The sequence below is a fragment of the Chlamydotis macqueenii genome, chromosome 1, assembly GCF_036417535.1.
Source record: "Chlamydotis macqueenii isolate bChlMac1 chromosome 1, bChlMac1.mat, whole genome shotgun sequence".
In the NCBI taxonomy this organism is placed as follows: Eukaryota; Metazoa; Chordata; class Aves; order Otidiformes; family Otididae; genus Chlamydotis; species Chlamydotis macqueenii.
Genome location: NC_141556.1, coordinates 191843624 through 191859522, shown reverse-complemented (window position 1 = coordinate 191859522; position 15899 = coordinate 191843624). Strand labels below are relative to the sequence as shown.

The 15899-nt window shown below is 37.1% G+C and overlaps 1 protein-coding gene across 2 annotated transcripts in view; it reads left to right on the top strand.

Annotated features, from left to right (window-relative positions):
• FRY (FRY microtubule binding protein) overlaps positions 1–15899 on the top strand; it is a 170033-nt gene that overhangs the window by 41641 nt on the left and 112493 nt on the right. For both annotated transcript variants that reach the window (XM_086772000.1, XM_086771999.1), the window contains exons 3-5: positions 7314–7367; positions 14349–14488; positions 15522–15612. In XM_086772000.1, coding sequence (XP_086628126.1) covers positions 7314–7367; positions 14349–14488; positions 15522–15612 — 285 coding nt within the window. The remainder of the gene's footprint in view (positions 1–7313; positions 7368–14348; positions 14489–15521; positions 15613–15899) is intronic.

Below are 15899 nucleotides of genomic sequence, written 5' to 3'. Positions count from 1 at the left end.
TAAGAATGTCAGAGCTCTTGAGTTTTGTTTGCTCAAGGTAAGTGAAAGAAAGAAAGCTTTCATATTTGTTTTTTTGTGAGGTTTTTTCCTTAAGTTCGACGTTATTTTGGGGAAGTTGCACTGTTAATTTTTGCACTGTGCATCTAATAGCTTGGAAAGCAATCTTTAATTCAGTGGATTTGCGTCTCTCTTCAGTCTGCTTGGAGTTTACTCCACTTCTGTGTACTGTTAGTACTAAAAATTAATTTGTTCTTTCTTTGGCTTATTTGGAGTTTTTTTTTTCTAATAAATCAGTTACTTCAGATTAAGCATTCCTATGGCCAAATTTTCTGAGTGTCCACATTTTAATTTTGTTAGTAGACAGCACAGGTAAAAGATGCCTTTTGCAGAGAATGTGATAATCAGACAAAAATTAGCCTGTAATACCTGATGTGATGACATAAGCTATCACCGAGTCAGAACAGTACGTGGATGCCAAAGAGGCGAGAGTCAGAATCAGTGAGTGAAAACCTGTACTTGAAGCTGAACTGGTGTTTTCTTACACAGTTTTGTATTGAGCAGTACAGCAGTACTGGGCACATCCTTTTCCACATGAGCCAAACAGAAGAGCTGTTACAAAGAGCAATTGCATGAAGAAAGAATAGACTGAGTAATACTAAGCCTGGCTTCTAAACATGCACCTTTCATTATTTTTATGCTATAGCTGTAATGACAAGTAGGTTTTTGACCTGAGTTTGCTAATTAAAATTTATAGATGTATAATATTTTTACATATATTTCATAGCCACTTGAAATATGCTTTTTTTCTGCGTATGAAATACCATGTACAATTAGCATTGCTTTTTTACTTAATTTTCAGAAGTCACATGAAGTTCATCAGAGTTTTCTTTAACATTTTTGGAGTCTATAATTTTGTCTTATGCAGAGTTGTGTTTTCCTGAAGCTGTATTATCATATTTTTATTATGTTTGCATTTAGAATTTCCTTTTGGTGTGTGCTTAGAATTTCAAAGGTTGATGAAGGAAATCCCCTTTTCCGTTTATTTTACTATCTGTGTGACTGCTGGTCACTGACACAGTCTCTTAACAGAGGTATCTAGCAGCTAATTGATGCTGAGCAGAGCAAGAAGAGAAATCAAAGATTCTGTTGTCATCCACTGAACTGGTGATTTATTTTTTTGTGCACGAGAACCTGCTGATTTGAAAGAACAGTTGTGAAAACAGGACACTAAATGCCTGTTTCATAGAAGTTGCAGGTGGGAGACATTTGGGAAACTATCAGAGTAAACAGATTGTGCTTTTCAGTTAAAAAGCTTGGCTCCCTTAATTGCTTAGGTATAAATTAACTAGGCTTCCTGTAGTGGTGGTGGGAAATCCCAAATAGTAAAAAGGTAAATAAGAGATGAAAATTATTTCCCAAGAACTTCAGAACCATTTTCAGTACAACAGGTTTTTTTGTTTGGTTGGTTGGTTTTTTTATGGTACCTGTGATGGTTTAGCCCAAATCACCACACAGTTTCTTGCTCACTCTCCCCCTCCCCAGGGGGATGGGGGAGAGAATTGGGAAGGAAGGAGAACTCGTGGGTTGAGATGAAGACAATTTACTAAAATAAAAGGGAAAACTACAATAATAACAGAATATAAGGATATTAAAAATATACAAAGTGAACAATATGTGTTTTCTCACCACCCGATGTCCCAATGACCGATACAGCCCGTCCCGAGCAGCGATCATGGAAACAAAACCGAGCAGCAAGCAAAGGAGCAAAAGGGAGCCAGCAAGGTAGGGGGAACGATGCCAGCAAAAACAAGCAGGAAGGATGGATGCCAGGAAGGCAGATACCCACCCTGGCCTGCCCCCACTTATATACTGAGCATGACGTTTATGGCATGGAATACTCTCTTTGGCCAGTTTGGATCAATTATGCTGTCTGTCTTTCTCCCAGCTTCCTGCATCTGCAAATTAGCGAGACTTGGAAAGCAGGACGGTGTCCTTGGTCTCATTCACAACAACTGGTATCATCAGGGTGTTTATGAACATTCTTCACACACAAAATCCAAAACATACCAGCTACTGAGAGGAAAAATTAACTCCATCCCTGCCAAAACCAGGACAGTACCGTAGACCGTTCTATGCATTTTTGAGAGGTCAAAACAGAAGTAAGTACTTGCAAGTTCAGCTGTGTGAACCTGGTCAATGCAGGATCAGCATAGATCTGTTCTGGGAGGGAGGAGGTGGGAGCACACAGCTGAAGTGGATACAGGGACCAGACAGACAAACTGTCCCTTCAGAGGCAACTGGCTGGTAGGTCAGCTGCATCTGAGGGGTAGGTGCTCCTCTGTGGAATAAAGTTTCCCATGCCTAACCTTCAGAAGCAAATCGGCATCATGGCATTTTCTCCTAGATGATACAGATAATGCCTTACACACCACACGACCACAAGATTGACAGCGATATGTTTTCCAGTCTTTGTATATACAGAATAACCAATAGCAAAATTAAAAATGTAGCCTATTTGATACAGCTACTTTTGGAGCAGATCTTTTCCTACAAAACACCACCTTCCTTTCCTGCTGAAAAGAATGTAATACAAAGATTATAGAGTCATAGAATCTTTAAGGTTGGAAAAGACCTCCAAGATCATCAAGTCCAACCATCAACATAATACCACCATGCCTACTAAATCATGTCCTGAAGTGCAATGTCTACACGTTCTTTGAACATCTGTTCAATTTCTTTTGGAGCTCATGTGATGATTCATCATAAATGGGAAAGAATTACAGTTGGGAGGTTTTTTGGGTCTTAGGATTGTGCTTAGATGCACTTTATATATATTTTAGCTGTAGTAGTTGAATGTGGTCTATGTCTATGCCATTTTATGTGAAAAGGTCCATTATTCTGCTGTTTCCTTTTGGCAAGTCTTCCATCCCAGGAGACTACTCTACTGGAGGGTATGTGTGCCTGCTTTTTAGTATGCAGTGCTAAAGTTACATTTTGTATCAAAATATCCTTGCATCCTCCATGCTCTTATAAAATGAGGAGATTTATCTCAGTTGATAATACAGTACCCAGTCATAGTTCAGTAGGAATAATATGCCTAATGGTTACTGAGTTTAGAAATAACTTTAAGGGGCATTATATGTCATTATGACATGGTGACACAGTGAAGTTTAATAGGCACTACAACATCCTTTTGATTTCATGTTTCACTGAACACTCAGTTTGGTGACAGGTGGTCGAGAAAAGCTATTCCTGTGTAAATTTACCCAATTATCTTTGTGTAGCAGCCCTGAAAAAGCATTAATATATTAGTCATTAAAAGTATCTGGCAGTCTTTGGAGAAATGTTTTAGTGTGCCTATGTGAATAGAGGGTTTGACTGATATGTTATTTTTTATATAAATTATGAATATTATATTTAGTTGATGCATGTAATGTGACAAAACATAAATCTGACACTGCAGATTCAACATATTCTGCTTTACTGTATTCTCTTGATGTTTTCCCAACAACAATGAGGCAGAGGAAGGAAATTAATTTTTAGGTGAGCATTTTGTTTTGTAAGCATTAGCCATGCAAAAAAGTTTAGAAAGTTTTATTGAATAGTGATAGTTTCAAATATTGAATGCAAAGTTGTCTTTGCTATCTTTACTGCTTGTCTCAAATGTGTATTCAAATCATGGGAGTTTCCATCATGAACAAACATGAAGTATACAATTGCAGGCAGCACTTCAAACAAGAAATAAGGATGTTTAACCTAGTGATTAAAAATGGAAATGTTATTATTAAGAGTCCATTCTTCTGAAATTTTCTGATGTTTTTTTATAGCCCAGAAAGCTATGGGCTCTTTCAGATTAGTCAAAACTTTCTTTATTCATATGTTGTGGTTGTAGGCTTTGGCTCCAAATTCAGCCTACCTATTCATCCAAGATTTGGAAGACATTTCTGTAGAATGTATTACAGCTACAGAGACTCAAACAGAGTCAACTCATGATATAAAAAGGCCTCTTTGCCATTTCTGAATTGGGTGGGCAAGAAAATAAATAAAAATAAAATAGTGCCTTGAGGCTGGAAAACACTTTTAAGATTTTTAAAAAACTTTTAAATAAGTGTATCTCCAAGATAAATAGACTGCTATGGAATCTATTACTCAGAGGCAATTTCACTTTGTTATACTTTTAAACCTTGTATTTGCCAGTCCTGAAGCTTTGGTGTATCATGAAAATATCTACCATTGAGTATAAGTATATTTTGTATAGTAGCTGCCATAGAAATGATGTTGAAAATACTGCATAAAATGAAATGGTAAGATTTGTAAGGATATTAGAACTACATGATATAGGATAGGTAAGTCGTAGATAAGAAGATATTACCTATTGCATAACGAAAAAATGCTATTTTCAAAGAACATCTGAAGCACCTGCATGTAGTTGAGCTGTCTTTGAATTTACTCAGCAGGGTCTTCTCTTCCTGACATGGTCACTTGTCACACTCATCATGCAAGCAATCATCTATTTATATTTTAGGAGCACTTAGACACCCAAACCTGCATTTCTGTCTGGCCTTTCATCTTTATTCAGTTCATTATCTATTCAGTACTCATCATTAGCAATAAAGTAAATAGCAATAACTTCTACTTTGAGTTCTCTCAAATCTCCAAGCCCTTAATGTAAATTTGTGTGGTTATTGCCATTCACTGCAGGGTTACAATGAGTTGCTCTGACGTGGACACCCCACTCCCAGAACGGGAGGGTTTGTGCAGAGACACTTGGCTTCGCGTGGTAGGCTTGAGTCCATCCGGGCTGAACCATCACCGCAGTCGCTGCAGGCAGAGTCAGTGGCAGAGCCGTACTTGGGAAGAGTCGAGGTAAAAGCAGCAACAGCAGCAGCTCGAACAGGGGGATGAAGAAGAGGCAGAGACAGCTGCAACAGCAGCTGCTGCCTGGCAAGAGCGTGAGGAGAAGGGAAGCGACAAGAACAGCAGTTGGTGCAGGGTGGGATGAAGGGAAGACAAAGGCCTCAGTTAAAGTCCTAGACTGGAGACATTGAGAAGTTAAGGCAGCAGAACCTTTCCTGGCTTTTGCTAGGTGTCCTTGGCCAGTCTCCATCCCAGGGCTTCCTTCTTCTGCAATGAAGTCTGTTGCACAGCCTGTGAATGGTTTCTTTAGTTCAATGTACCACAGTTTGGGAAGCCCTGGTCTGGTTGCCTGTATGAGGGCAAAAGATGAGTTGTATTGCCTTATCAAAATGGAAGGATCTTCACTAACTCAGAAGCACAGCCATTATCATCATCGGAAACTGAAGTATTTGAAGCTGTGTGTGCTTCCAGAGACAAGTAACAGGTGATTAGGACATTTTCAGGATTGCAGTTCCAGACCTGGGTTCCCAGAGCATATTTTGTCTTATTGTGTCCACCTTACAAATAGGCATATAGCGAGGAATTCCATACCTCATTTCTGCCTGAAACACTGAGTGCTTTTCTGCAGGATTTTAGATACTGCTCTGAAAGCCAAGTGTTGCAGTGTTGGGCACAGGAACACAAAGCTTCTGGATGCCAAAGCCATTTTTACTGAAAGGAACCTTAAGAAACTTCTCTGTGGTAACACAAGTCTTTTGTAACAGAATCAGAAATTTAATTTTTAAAAAGGTTATGTGTTGAGTTTTTTTCTAAACTGCATTGATTCTCGGTACGTTGATTTGTCCAGGACCCATGAAAACTTCAGAACCTTTTTCCTTTTAAGTAAGTTGAACACTACTTTTGAAATATTATCTGCTGTCCTTCTCAGTGTGTGGCAATAGACAAAAGAAGTAGTATCCTCCTGTGAGACACAACTAGGTAGGGTAGCACCCAGTTACTCATTGTGGAGGAGGTCTGTGGGTGGGGTGGTGTTGTCTGTTTCTGGGCTGCGAGGTTTTACTGTGTCTCTTTGTTACCAATAATCTGTCATAAAGTTCTAATTAATAGTTGTTGTGCTCTTAATGTAACCTGGAGGAGTCACTTTAAATATTAGAGATAACAATGAAAAATATTGATGACTGCCCTGGATAAGTCAGTGACTCAGTAGAAAACATTTTGTTGATTTTTCTATTTGGTGGGTAGTCAGGGGATACTGCAGTCACCCTGCAGCCAGCCTCCTTGCCAGCTGGCATTACAAGTGGATCAGCATAATTAATTTCAAAATCAGCCATCAGATTATACTGGACAACATTTTCTCCAGAGAGAAACATTAAATAATAGAAATCTTTGGACCACCTCAAGTCTTTCTATGCCATTATCTTAGCAGCTTTACAGATTTCTTTGTTTTGCATCTCACATCCCCTGGCAGTGATGATATTTTGCTTGATACATTAACAGATGAGTGTAATAGTTTGCTGAAAGCTCAACAGAAAATCTCATGCTGAGCTGGTGGGAGAGCCCCGATCTTGCAGCTGTAGGAGAAGAAAGATGCATGATTTACAGAAGAATAAGGCGCTGGCACATTTCAGATAGCAACAGTAGTGCAATTCAGTTCAGAATTGTGATGGTGATGGTGACATGTTTTTCAGACTGTCGTCTGTCTTCATGTATTGTTTATTTTCATTGTGGTTTAGGAGATTCATATTTTGTATACTGTTGTGTATATCTAGAATCCTGCACTGTGTACTTCTACATGCCTCAGTAATTGAGCCTGCTTGGCAAAAAAGCTGTAAAGGTAAATAGATGTTGACACACGGGGACTCAAATTTCTGAGTTGGGCAGTTCTCCTTGGCCTTCTCAGGTGCTCTGAGAATGTGTCCTGAAAATTTTTTTTTATTCCGAAGATGCCTTTTTTTTCTGAGTAATACAGCTATTTTTCCCGCAATTATAATCCCTAAAAATGAACTCTATGGTATTTGATTCTGCTAAAATTACCTTTCCTTCACTACACACTGCATGATGCGCTATATCTATGGACATGTTTGTATTGCCTGGTAGCATTGTTACAAGAAGGTACACCGTGTAGCTAAATAGAGCTTCTTCGTTATGTATGAGAGGAAATACCAGCTGCTTTTTAGGATTTTGAAAGAGTTTGTTGTCAGTGTGAGCACCAAGTAACTCAGGTGTAATAAATAGTTAATCCTTTTATTTCTTGGAGAGACACTAAGGACATTCTGAATATTAGATCATATGTATCCAGAAGTCTCCTTTGCATGTAAAACAAACAGTATCTCCAGCATGAAACCGATCAGGAGGCAAATTATGTGAGTAAAAATCTAACAGAAAAATAATGAAGTTGATAGAATATATCATAGTATTGATATTAAGTAATGCATATTTAATATATTTTCTTTTAGGAGAAGTCACTGACCAAATCTCTGCAACGAGGAGAAGATCCCCAGTTTGATCAAGTAAGACACTTGAAATTACACTCTTTCCATTCCTCAGGCTGTAAGACAAATACTTGGAAGGCAGTGTAGTGTCCTTATGCTATTGTTGAATACTGCAGCAGCAGTAGTAGAATCATGACTACGTTGCCTAACCACTTTTAGTTTTAAATTAGGAAGATTTTTCCATTGTTTTCAAGCTCAATAATTTTTTACCATACAACTTATTGCTTATTACAGTATATTAGGCACATGTATTATTTCCTGGCTGTTTCCCCTGATGGGAGTTTCCAAGCAAACTTTGTATTTTTTCAGAATATCTGGTTTTTGAAACAGGCACATGACCCCCAGTATTTCTTTTATAGAGTTTCTCTTACAGTTAATGTGAGGGCCTTTACAATCATTGTCTCATCAGTCTGTTTTGTCTTTATAGCTGTGACCCAGCATGACTTAACTGTATGGTGCACTTCACATAGGCTGACCAACCTGTTGAATTTAAAGTTAAGCTTAAATTCAGTTGTCAGGAAAAATGCCTATATGTGACAAGGTAAATAATAATTAGAGGAAAATGGTTGGCAGGGAAAAAGTATTGAAAACTGCTACTCCACCATTCCTGCCTCAGCTGCCATTGCTGCCAGCTCCATGGCTGCCAGCTCCACTGTGCTGCCAGCAGTGCCAGAAATACAGGACAGAAGGATATAGCAGGAGCAGCAGCAACAGCAACAACTCTGAAAGCAACTGTGGCTAATGCCATAAGCTGCAGGTACCATACTGATTAACTTAACTTCGGGAAAGGAGATGAGTATGAGTAGGACTTCAGAACCTCAAATGAATTTAACACATTTACTGTATTTTCTGGGACGTTAGATACATTGCACCAGAAGCAAAGATGCTTTGTGAGACCCCACTGGTGTTCAGAAAGGCTCACTTTATAATTTTAGCTTGACAAAGTGACTCTCTCTGGGTTGTTCTGTAGCTGCTTTTTTGGGAGAGGTAGCCTGCTGGGAGGGCTGTTTGGAGCAGGAGGGAAACAGCAGGACTGCTGCGTTGCACTGGGGAGCTCCCTGCCCACTTCGCTGACCACAGAGAGACCCCACAGGGGAGCCAGTCACTGTAGGCTAAAGGAGACTTTGTGAGTGCTCCCTAGCTGCCTAATGAAATTTCTTGTGGTATTATGACCTTAACTTTATGTATATATTTTTTTTTCCTTCCTGTGGGAAGAGTGTCACACATAAATGGAAAAGAAAAACAAATTAAACCACCCATATGCAAACCTTGTGATACTGTTCCTGCAGTGTATTAAACAAACACATAATGGGTGGCTATGATTTGATTAAATATTTATGGTTAAGCAAATTGTGGCCATTTACAAGGACGAATACGAAGATTTATGCTTCCCCTAGTTATTGGCAAATACACAGAAAATTGAACAGTTAAGTCAAGAACAATTAATGAGAGCAGCGAATGCTTCCTAGAGTGAAACAATCGTTTATTTCCTACTGTAGCAGTTTAGTCTGAATGCTAGGGGGAAAAAAACAAATGCAGACAAAAACCAAAGGCAAATTTTGTTATACACAAGATTTGTATATATTTCTAACTGCATATCTAGAGTTCTACCTATGTGTAGAGTTGATAGAAAAGTATAGAGCTGAGATTACCTTAGATGTCCTGTCAGAAAACTTTGTTGTTAGTTCCATGAAATTTTTCAAATTAACTATTCAGATTGAAATTTTCAATCTATCGGTCTGCCTCAGCCTGAGTTGTTGGCAATGCTTCCCTTTCAAGGTTTCACATTGTTTTCTGCTTGAATAGCATGATCATTTTGAGATGTTCTAGTGCTCCTGGGATAGATGTACACCTCTGATTGGGAAATGGAACCTGAAATGTACCTGCCTGATGAGCATATTTTCACAAAAATGGTTCATACCACAATCATTTTTGTTTCGCTAAATTGTAGTTAGATTTTCATTCAAAAATTTGTAATGCAGAGTGGAGAGTTGATAGAACTCAGCTAGAGTAGAGACAGGAAGACAGAGCAAAAAGTCTTTCTTTACTTGGCATGTTTCACTCAGTAAATCTACTTAGGTCAGTACATCTCAGTATTATAAAGCTGTTTTGCAACTGATAATATGTCAGTATTATAAAGTTGTCACAAAAGTATGGATAATTTTGCTGATATTAAAAATGAAGGTGTGTTCTACCTGGAAAACTCTGAAGATCATGATTCCACATGATACTAAAATCCAAGTCAGAGAGCATATGTTTTTAAGTCAAACCATTTAAGTTTTATTTTTTTAGTTACCTCAAATATTTAAAGAGTTTATGTGATGAAGGAAGACCAGATTAATAATCTCTTGCTTCTTCCTTCCAGGTAAGGTGTGGAAAGCTCTGGTATTTATTCCTGGAACACATAAAGTCATCTAGACAAAACAGGAAAGGCTACATGACATTCCTGTAATTTTTACTACAGATATGAAGGAGGAAAAGAGGGAGAATCCCCATGAACAGAAGTTTTCAAGGGTTTTCTAATAATTTAGATTTTCCATTTTAAGGCATCAGAAATGACTCAATGTCAAAGGATCATAATCATCTTTTTTTTTTTTTTACTTTATCAAAACTATCTCTGTTCAATTTTAAAGAAATTCCTAGGTGATTCTGAAGTGACCAGGTCACTAGTCACCTTAAAACATCTGAGCTGCATCTTCTAACCATTAATTAGAAAGCAGCAAAAGTAAGACATGACCTGATTTTAAATTTACCTTTTGCAAGGCAGCTTCAGAGGTGGACAAAACCAGCCAAAAAAACCTCCCTTTGCAGTAACTTACAGTGAGCAGAATGAAACTTTAGCTACCCAGAGTAATTAGCATCAAGTTTAACTTTGAAACTCCCAAGTTATTTAAAACAATTGTAAAAGCATTGCTTACTTCCCCTAAACACCTTTACCTCTGGTTCTCTGAAAGCCAGTATTTTCTCCTGCCCATTCTTAAACACCATTTTAGGAATGCTAGTTGTGATGGCGGTGATGGATCCTGCGTCTGGGGACCTGAGTGTGCACAGGCATGCAGTGTCAGTGCCTCCTGTTAGGCAGACAGTGTTGTCCTGTGAGCTCGGTCTGACTGCCAGCTCAAACCCTCCTCAGACTCATAAGAGTATCTTGAGCAATGTATGAAGTGATCTTACTTATCCTGACTTGCAGAATGTCTCACCATTAGCCTCACAAACTGGATTCCTTACACTGTCTGTATTTTCTTTTCTAGGCATGGGTTTATATAAAGAAAATATATACAGTAAATTATATTGTTTTTACATATGGTTTTAAATATCTTTATACTGTCTTTAAGATAATGTTTTAAAAATTCTTGATTAGACAACTCTAGTTGCCTATTGGCAAAGAGCATTACTGCTCCAGCGTTAGCATGCTCCATGTCCTCAATTACAGAAATGTTATTAAACATAGTACTACTGAACTATGACTTAAACTTCCTATGACAGGAAACCATAAAGTAGCAGTACATGAAAAGATCAAAAGCTAGGATGAAAAAAAACATAATTATCCAAGAGGCTTATCCTCACCCAAGGAAACATTTTTATTCGTCTTTTCTCTGCCTCTGCTAAAGTATCTTCTGTTCTTGCCACAGTATAGAAATGTTCTGTGAATTGACAACACTAGAGACAGAAAAAGGGTACTGTGTAATCTTGGACCAACCTGCAGACATTTTTCCATCTGAAAATACAAAATTAGTATAATCTTTTGGCCATGGAAGTTAAAACTTAATAGCAATACTTAGTTTTCATATGAAACAGACTATATGAGGGGCCTGTTGCAAGAGTTTCAGCTTAAACTGCACAAACATTTGTGGTCATTTTAATTATTCTCTTCCTAGAAGTGCACTAGGTTGGAGAATATAGATTGGAAAACAACAACATTTAATGCTTTATGTACTTTTAGGAGACGGAAGCAAAAAATAGGTCAAGCTACAAAAAGAGAAAATAAAAATGTAATAATAAAAAATAAGTAATAATAAAAATAAGTAAAAATATAAGTAAAAATACACTAAGCAACATACTAATGATTAAGTGCCCCTTTTTCATAACTGCCTAGAAATTGAATGCAATTTTGAATATATTTGCTGTTAAAGCACATAGAAATTCATATGTGAAATTTAAAAAGTAATCGGTATCTGTCTGCTGTTAGTGGAAATATTTCTTATATTTGTATTTTGACAATATAACAAGGCTTTTATGACAGTATATAAATTGTAGCAAACTATCTGGGCAGCATTTCATTAAATTTACTCTTACATATTAATCCAAAATAAATATTAAGTGTTTTCATAAAGTATATTTAATGCTCTGTGAACACAAGTTTTAAACAGCTCCCTACTTGTGCAGCTTTCTTATCCTTAAGCTATACAGTAGGTAGTTCATTTATGATGGAAGAACATGATCATTTGTCCAACAAGGACATATTTGTACATCTGTGCACTCCCTTTCAGGAGCAGCACAGAGCTAGAATTCATCTCACTCGTGGACTTCCAGTAAATGAAAGGGTTGAGTAACCAACGGTCTGGCTAGACTTCCCTCCCTTCCTGTTCCCTGACAGCCAGGTCTTTGCCCAGTCCACCCTTCCTTCCTGTCTTAAAAGTGCAATGACAGAAAGATTAAAAAAAAAGCTATATTTACCTTTTATCCCTACTAAAGACACACACTGTAAATTCAGCAGGGCAAGTATGGCTTGAAAAGATTTAACAGGAATCACTTTGAGTTTTTGTGGTGAGGGAAATTCTGTACCTGAGATTTAGAGAACAGCATTGATAAATATGTCGGTGAACAACCTGATTAAAACAACTTTTCACTTACAGTTAAATATTGTGATCTCTTAAAAGATATTTAGGTCTATTTGGGGACAGACTTTTTAGTACAGCTTGTAGCAATAGGACAAAGGGTAATGGTTTTAAACTAAAAGAGGGTACATTCAGATTAAATATAAGGAAAAAATTTTTTATTATGAGAGTGGTGGAACACTGGAACAGGATGCCCAGAGAGGTGGTGGATGCTTCATCCCTGGAAACGTTCAAGGCCAGGTTGGATGGGGCTCTGAGCAGCCTGATCTGGTTGGAGATGTCCCTGCTCCTTGCAGGGGGGTTGGACTAGATCACCTTTAAAGGTCCCTTTCAAGCCAAACTATTCCATTATTCTTCTATAGTCCTCCCCAGCAAACCTTTTTTCACTACATCTGATAATTAACAACTGGTGTTATGCCAGCTTCAGAAAAACTTTTGGAAAACGTAAAGAAGGAATTGAAATGTCTAAGCATCCTGTGTTGGTAGTGAATAGTTTGCACTGACACTAGGTGATTCATTTCTCCTAAGTATTTATCTGGAAGTCTTACACTTGAAGGCTTTGGTATAGTTCAGCCTGAGCTGCTGTAGTAATTCTTCATGAAAAGCCTCCTGTCATTGCTGCAAGCAGTGCCTTCATGCCATCTTCCACAGCAATTTGTTTCATATTTCAGGTAGTAGAATATATTGTAAACATGGACTGAAAGCTTTCCTAAAATAGTACTTTTGTAGAGACTTTTATTTTTACAGGGGCAATTGTTATAGCTTTCTAATGCTCCATGTTTAATTTTAGGCCGTAATACGTGAATAATAGTACTTCATCCTCCAGGCACCTCATTAACTTTAGACTACAACACCACTGTGAATGAATTAAATTCTGAGGCTGAAAAACTGCAAAAGAGATCAGAATTATTGATCTAAACTAGCTGTCATCCACAGAAGTTCTCATTTAAGGCTTTAGTTATGTTTGGGAATTGTATCTAAGGTACTCGATCTCCCAATTTTGCTCTTGCATTAGTCACAGAGTTCACACAAGCTTTATCTTATATAAGACATTAAACTCTACTGTTGTTCCACAAGCAGTGAAACATACTGGTTTGAATTCAAGCAGGTGGATAAACCTGACAGAGTTAATGACATAATCCATGTGCTTGACATGAAGTACATACTTCAGCACTTCACTCCTGCTACTCAGCACTTCGCAGGATCAAGCCCTGCATGATCTTGAGGTGGTCACAAGTCTCCAGATCACTAGTTTATTCCTATTTTAAATAGTTGTTTTCTGTTTTCTGTTTTCTTAGAATGTACATAAATGCTGTAGCTTTGAATATCCAGTTGCAATACATACATAATCCTCTTGTATAAAAATGGAGGCGGGGGGGAGTTCACCATAGCATTTGGTCTTTTCATGTTTTGCAGTTTTATAATTCCCTGGAATAGGGAGTTTAAGTCATAGTTCAGTAGTAACAAGTTCGGTAACATTTCTGTAATTGTTGACACAGTTTCTACTGAGTGAGCAGTAATCTTCTTTTCCGGTATGCCAATAGAGCTGTTTGATCAGGAACTTTTAAGGAATTATTTTAAACTATGTTTTACTTATTTGTGTACACAAAGACATAGGGAACTGTAAATATTTTCCTACAGATAAAAGAGATATCTAAGTTATCACGTATGTGAGCCTTAAAGTAAGATGAATGCATCTGCGTGTTCAGTTAGTTAAAATTATTGCAGAGCTTGTGAGGTTTCTCATTATATTCTGAGTTTCAGGAGGGGCATCCAGCAGTCAGATACAAGCCATGAAGACAGCAGCTCTGATTCATCACTTCTTTCTTTCTAATGTGCTCAAACTCAAATCAACATTGTGTAACAAATTAAAATAAACCCCTTAACGAACTAGATAATTTTCTGATGTGTTGTAAGGTGTGATACAGAATTTTCATGTATTTTAGTATCATCAATGGAAAGACACTATCAGCATACAACCCATTGTTGTATTTCTGCTTATGTTTCAACAGGAAATGCAGAATATGAAGTTACTTCTTGTATAGTGGATCTCAAAAATTAGATGAAAAAAAGAAAGAACATGTCTAACCATTGAATTATTACTTTTTTAAGGAGGAGGAGAAACTTGAACACCAGTTGATTTGTTGTATTTTCCCCATAGGTAATAAGCTCAATGAGCTCACTTTCAGAATATTGTCTACCCTCTATCCTGCGCACTTTGTTTGATTGGTATAAAAGACAGAATGGCATCGAAGACGAATCTCATGAGTACAGACCAAGAACAAGCACTAAATCCAAAAGGTATGATTTTAAATGTGCATACATACATGATTGACAGATTCTAAGGTAAAATATATTACATTTCGCGCATCACCTTTTGTGATGTTACAGTTGTTTGGAAGTTGTCATCTTTTTCTGCTTGTTCCTGGAACTCCTCTCTCAGATTCTAGATGTATGAAGTAATTGTCTCTTTAAAATTATGCTCCTGATAATTCAAACACTGTTTCTTGCTGCTGTTTTGGATGCTGTGATGTCAATTAAATAGTAGTTTGTATAAACTATGTCTATCTTCTTCACTCTTGTAAGCAGACAATAATTCTGTGACACTTGGAAGGACTTTTTAATACCACTTTCTGCTTAGTCATAAAAATTTCTCATACATCTATGCTCAATCCAAAAAATTGTGAATAAGTCAAAGAGCTTCAGCAACATTAACTTAATTCTTAAAACAAACAAGCAAACAAAAATGAAGACCTCAAAACAAATATATTGATCTCTTATGATATCAGTAGTTCCTCAGTGATAAGGCAACAGATGGGTCTTAGTTTATATTGAGGTCTGATGGTTTGGTACAGGTATATTCTTCAAACTTACTGTTTTTCTGAATACTTTGGTACTACATTTACACGTTTTAGTGAAGCAGCAGGATGTTTGGAAGTGCATAGGCAGTTCTTCACATTAGGATTACATTATCCAGCAAGGAAATTGAAATGAAATCCATTTGTTTGTTAGAATATAGAATCTGAAAATTTCCTTGGCTTTGTTTTGGGATTTTCTTGAAAAGGTTTTATGTTGATCTTAAACTGGAAAAAAGGGGGAGGAAATGTAGAGTGACATTTAAACATTTGAAATAAGGTAACAGTAACAAGTTGGATTTGTTCTATTTATCTCAGATTTTAATAGCGTATCAGAGTATTGCTTTCTGAAATGATGGACTGCACCTTAGAAAGTAGAACACAATCCCCTGTTATCTGTATTTGTGTAATTGAAGAAGGCATATGGTATGAATTATGACACATCTCCTAATACTGTGTTTCCTGGTTTGATTTTGCAGTGATGAACAGCAGAGGGACTATTTAATGGAGAGAAGAGATCTGGCTATTGATTTTATTTTTTCTTTAGTATTAATAGAAGTTTTGAAACAGGTATGGAGTTCTTAAATTATCCATTAACTAATAAATGGTGGAAATTACCAATATGTTATGATTCTTTTTTCTATTTCCATCTTTAAGAGTCTAATAAAAACATGAGATATATCCTGCATGCTTGTTCATTGCTGTCTTTCTTGCACCTGTAAGATACATAGTATTCTGTACTCTTACAGACTTCACTTTGCCAAATCTTTGAAGCTAAAGTATTTATCTTCAGTATTAAATAAACTTTAAATGGCCAGCCTCATTTCAGCTGTTTTGTTAGCTAGATGCTGTTTCAG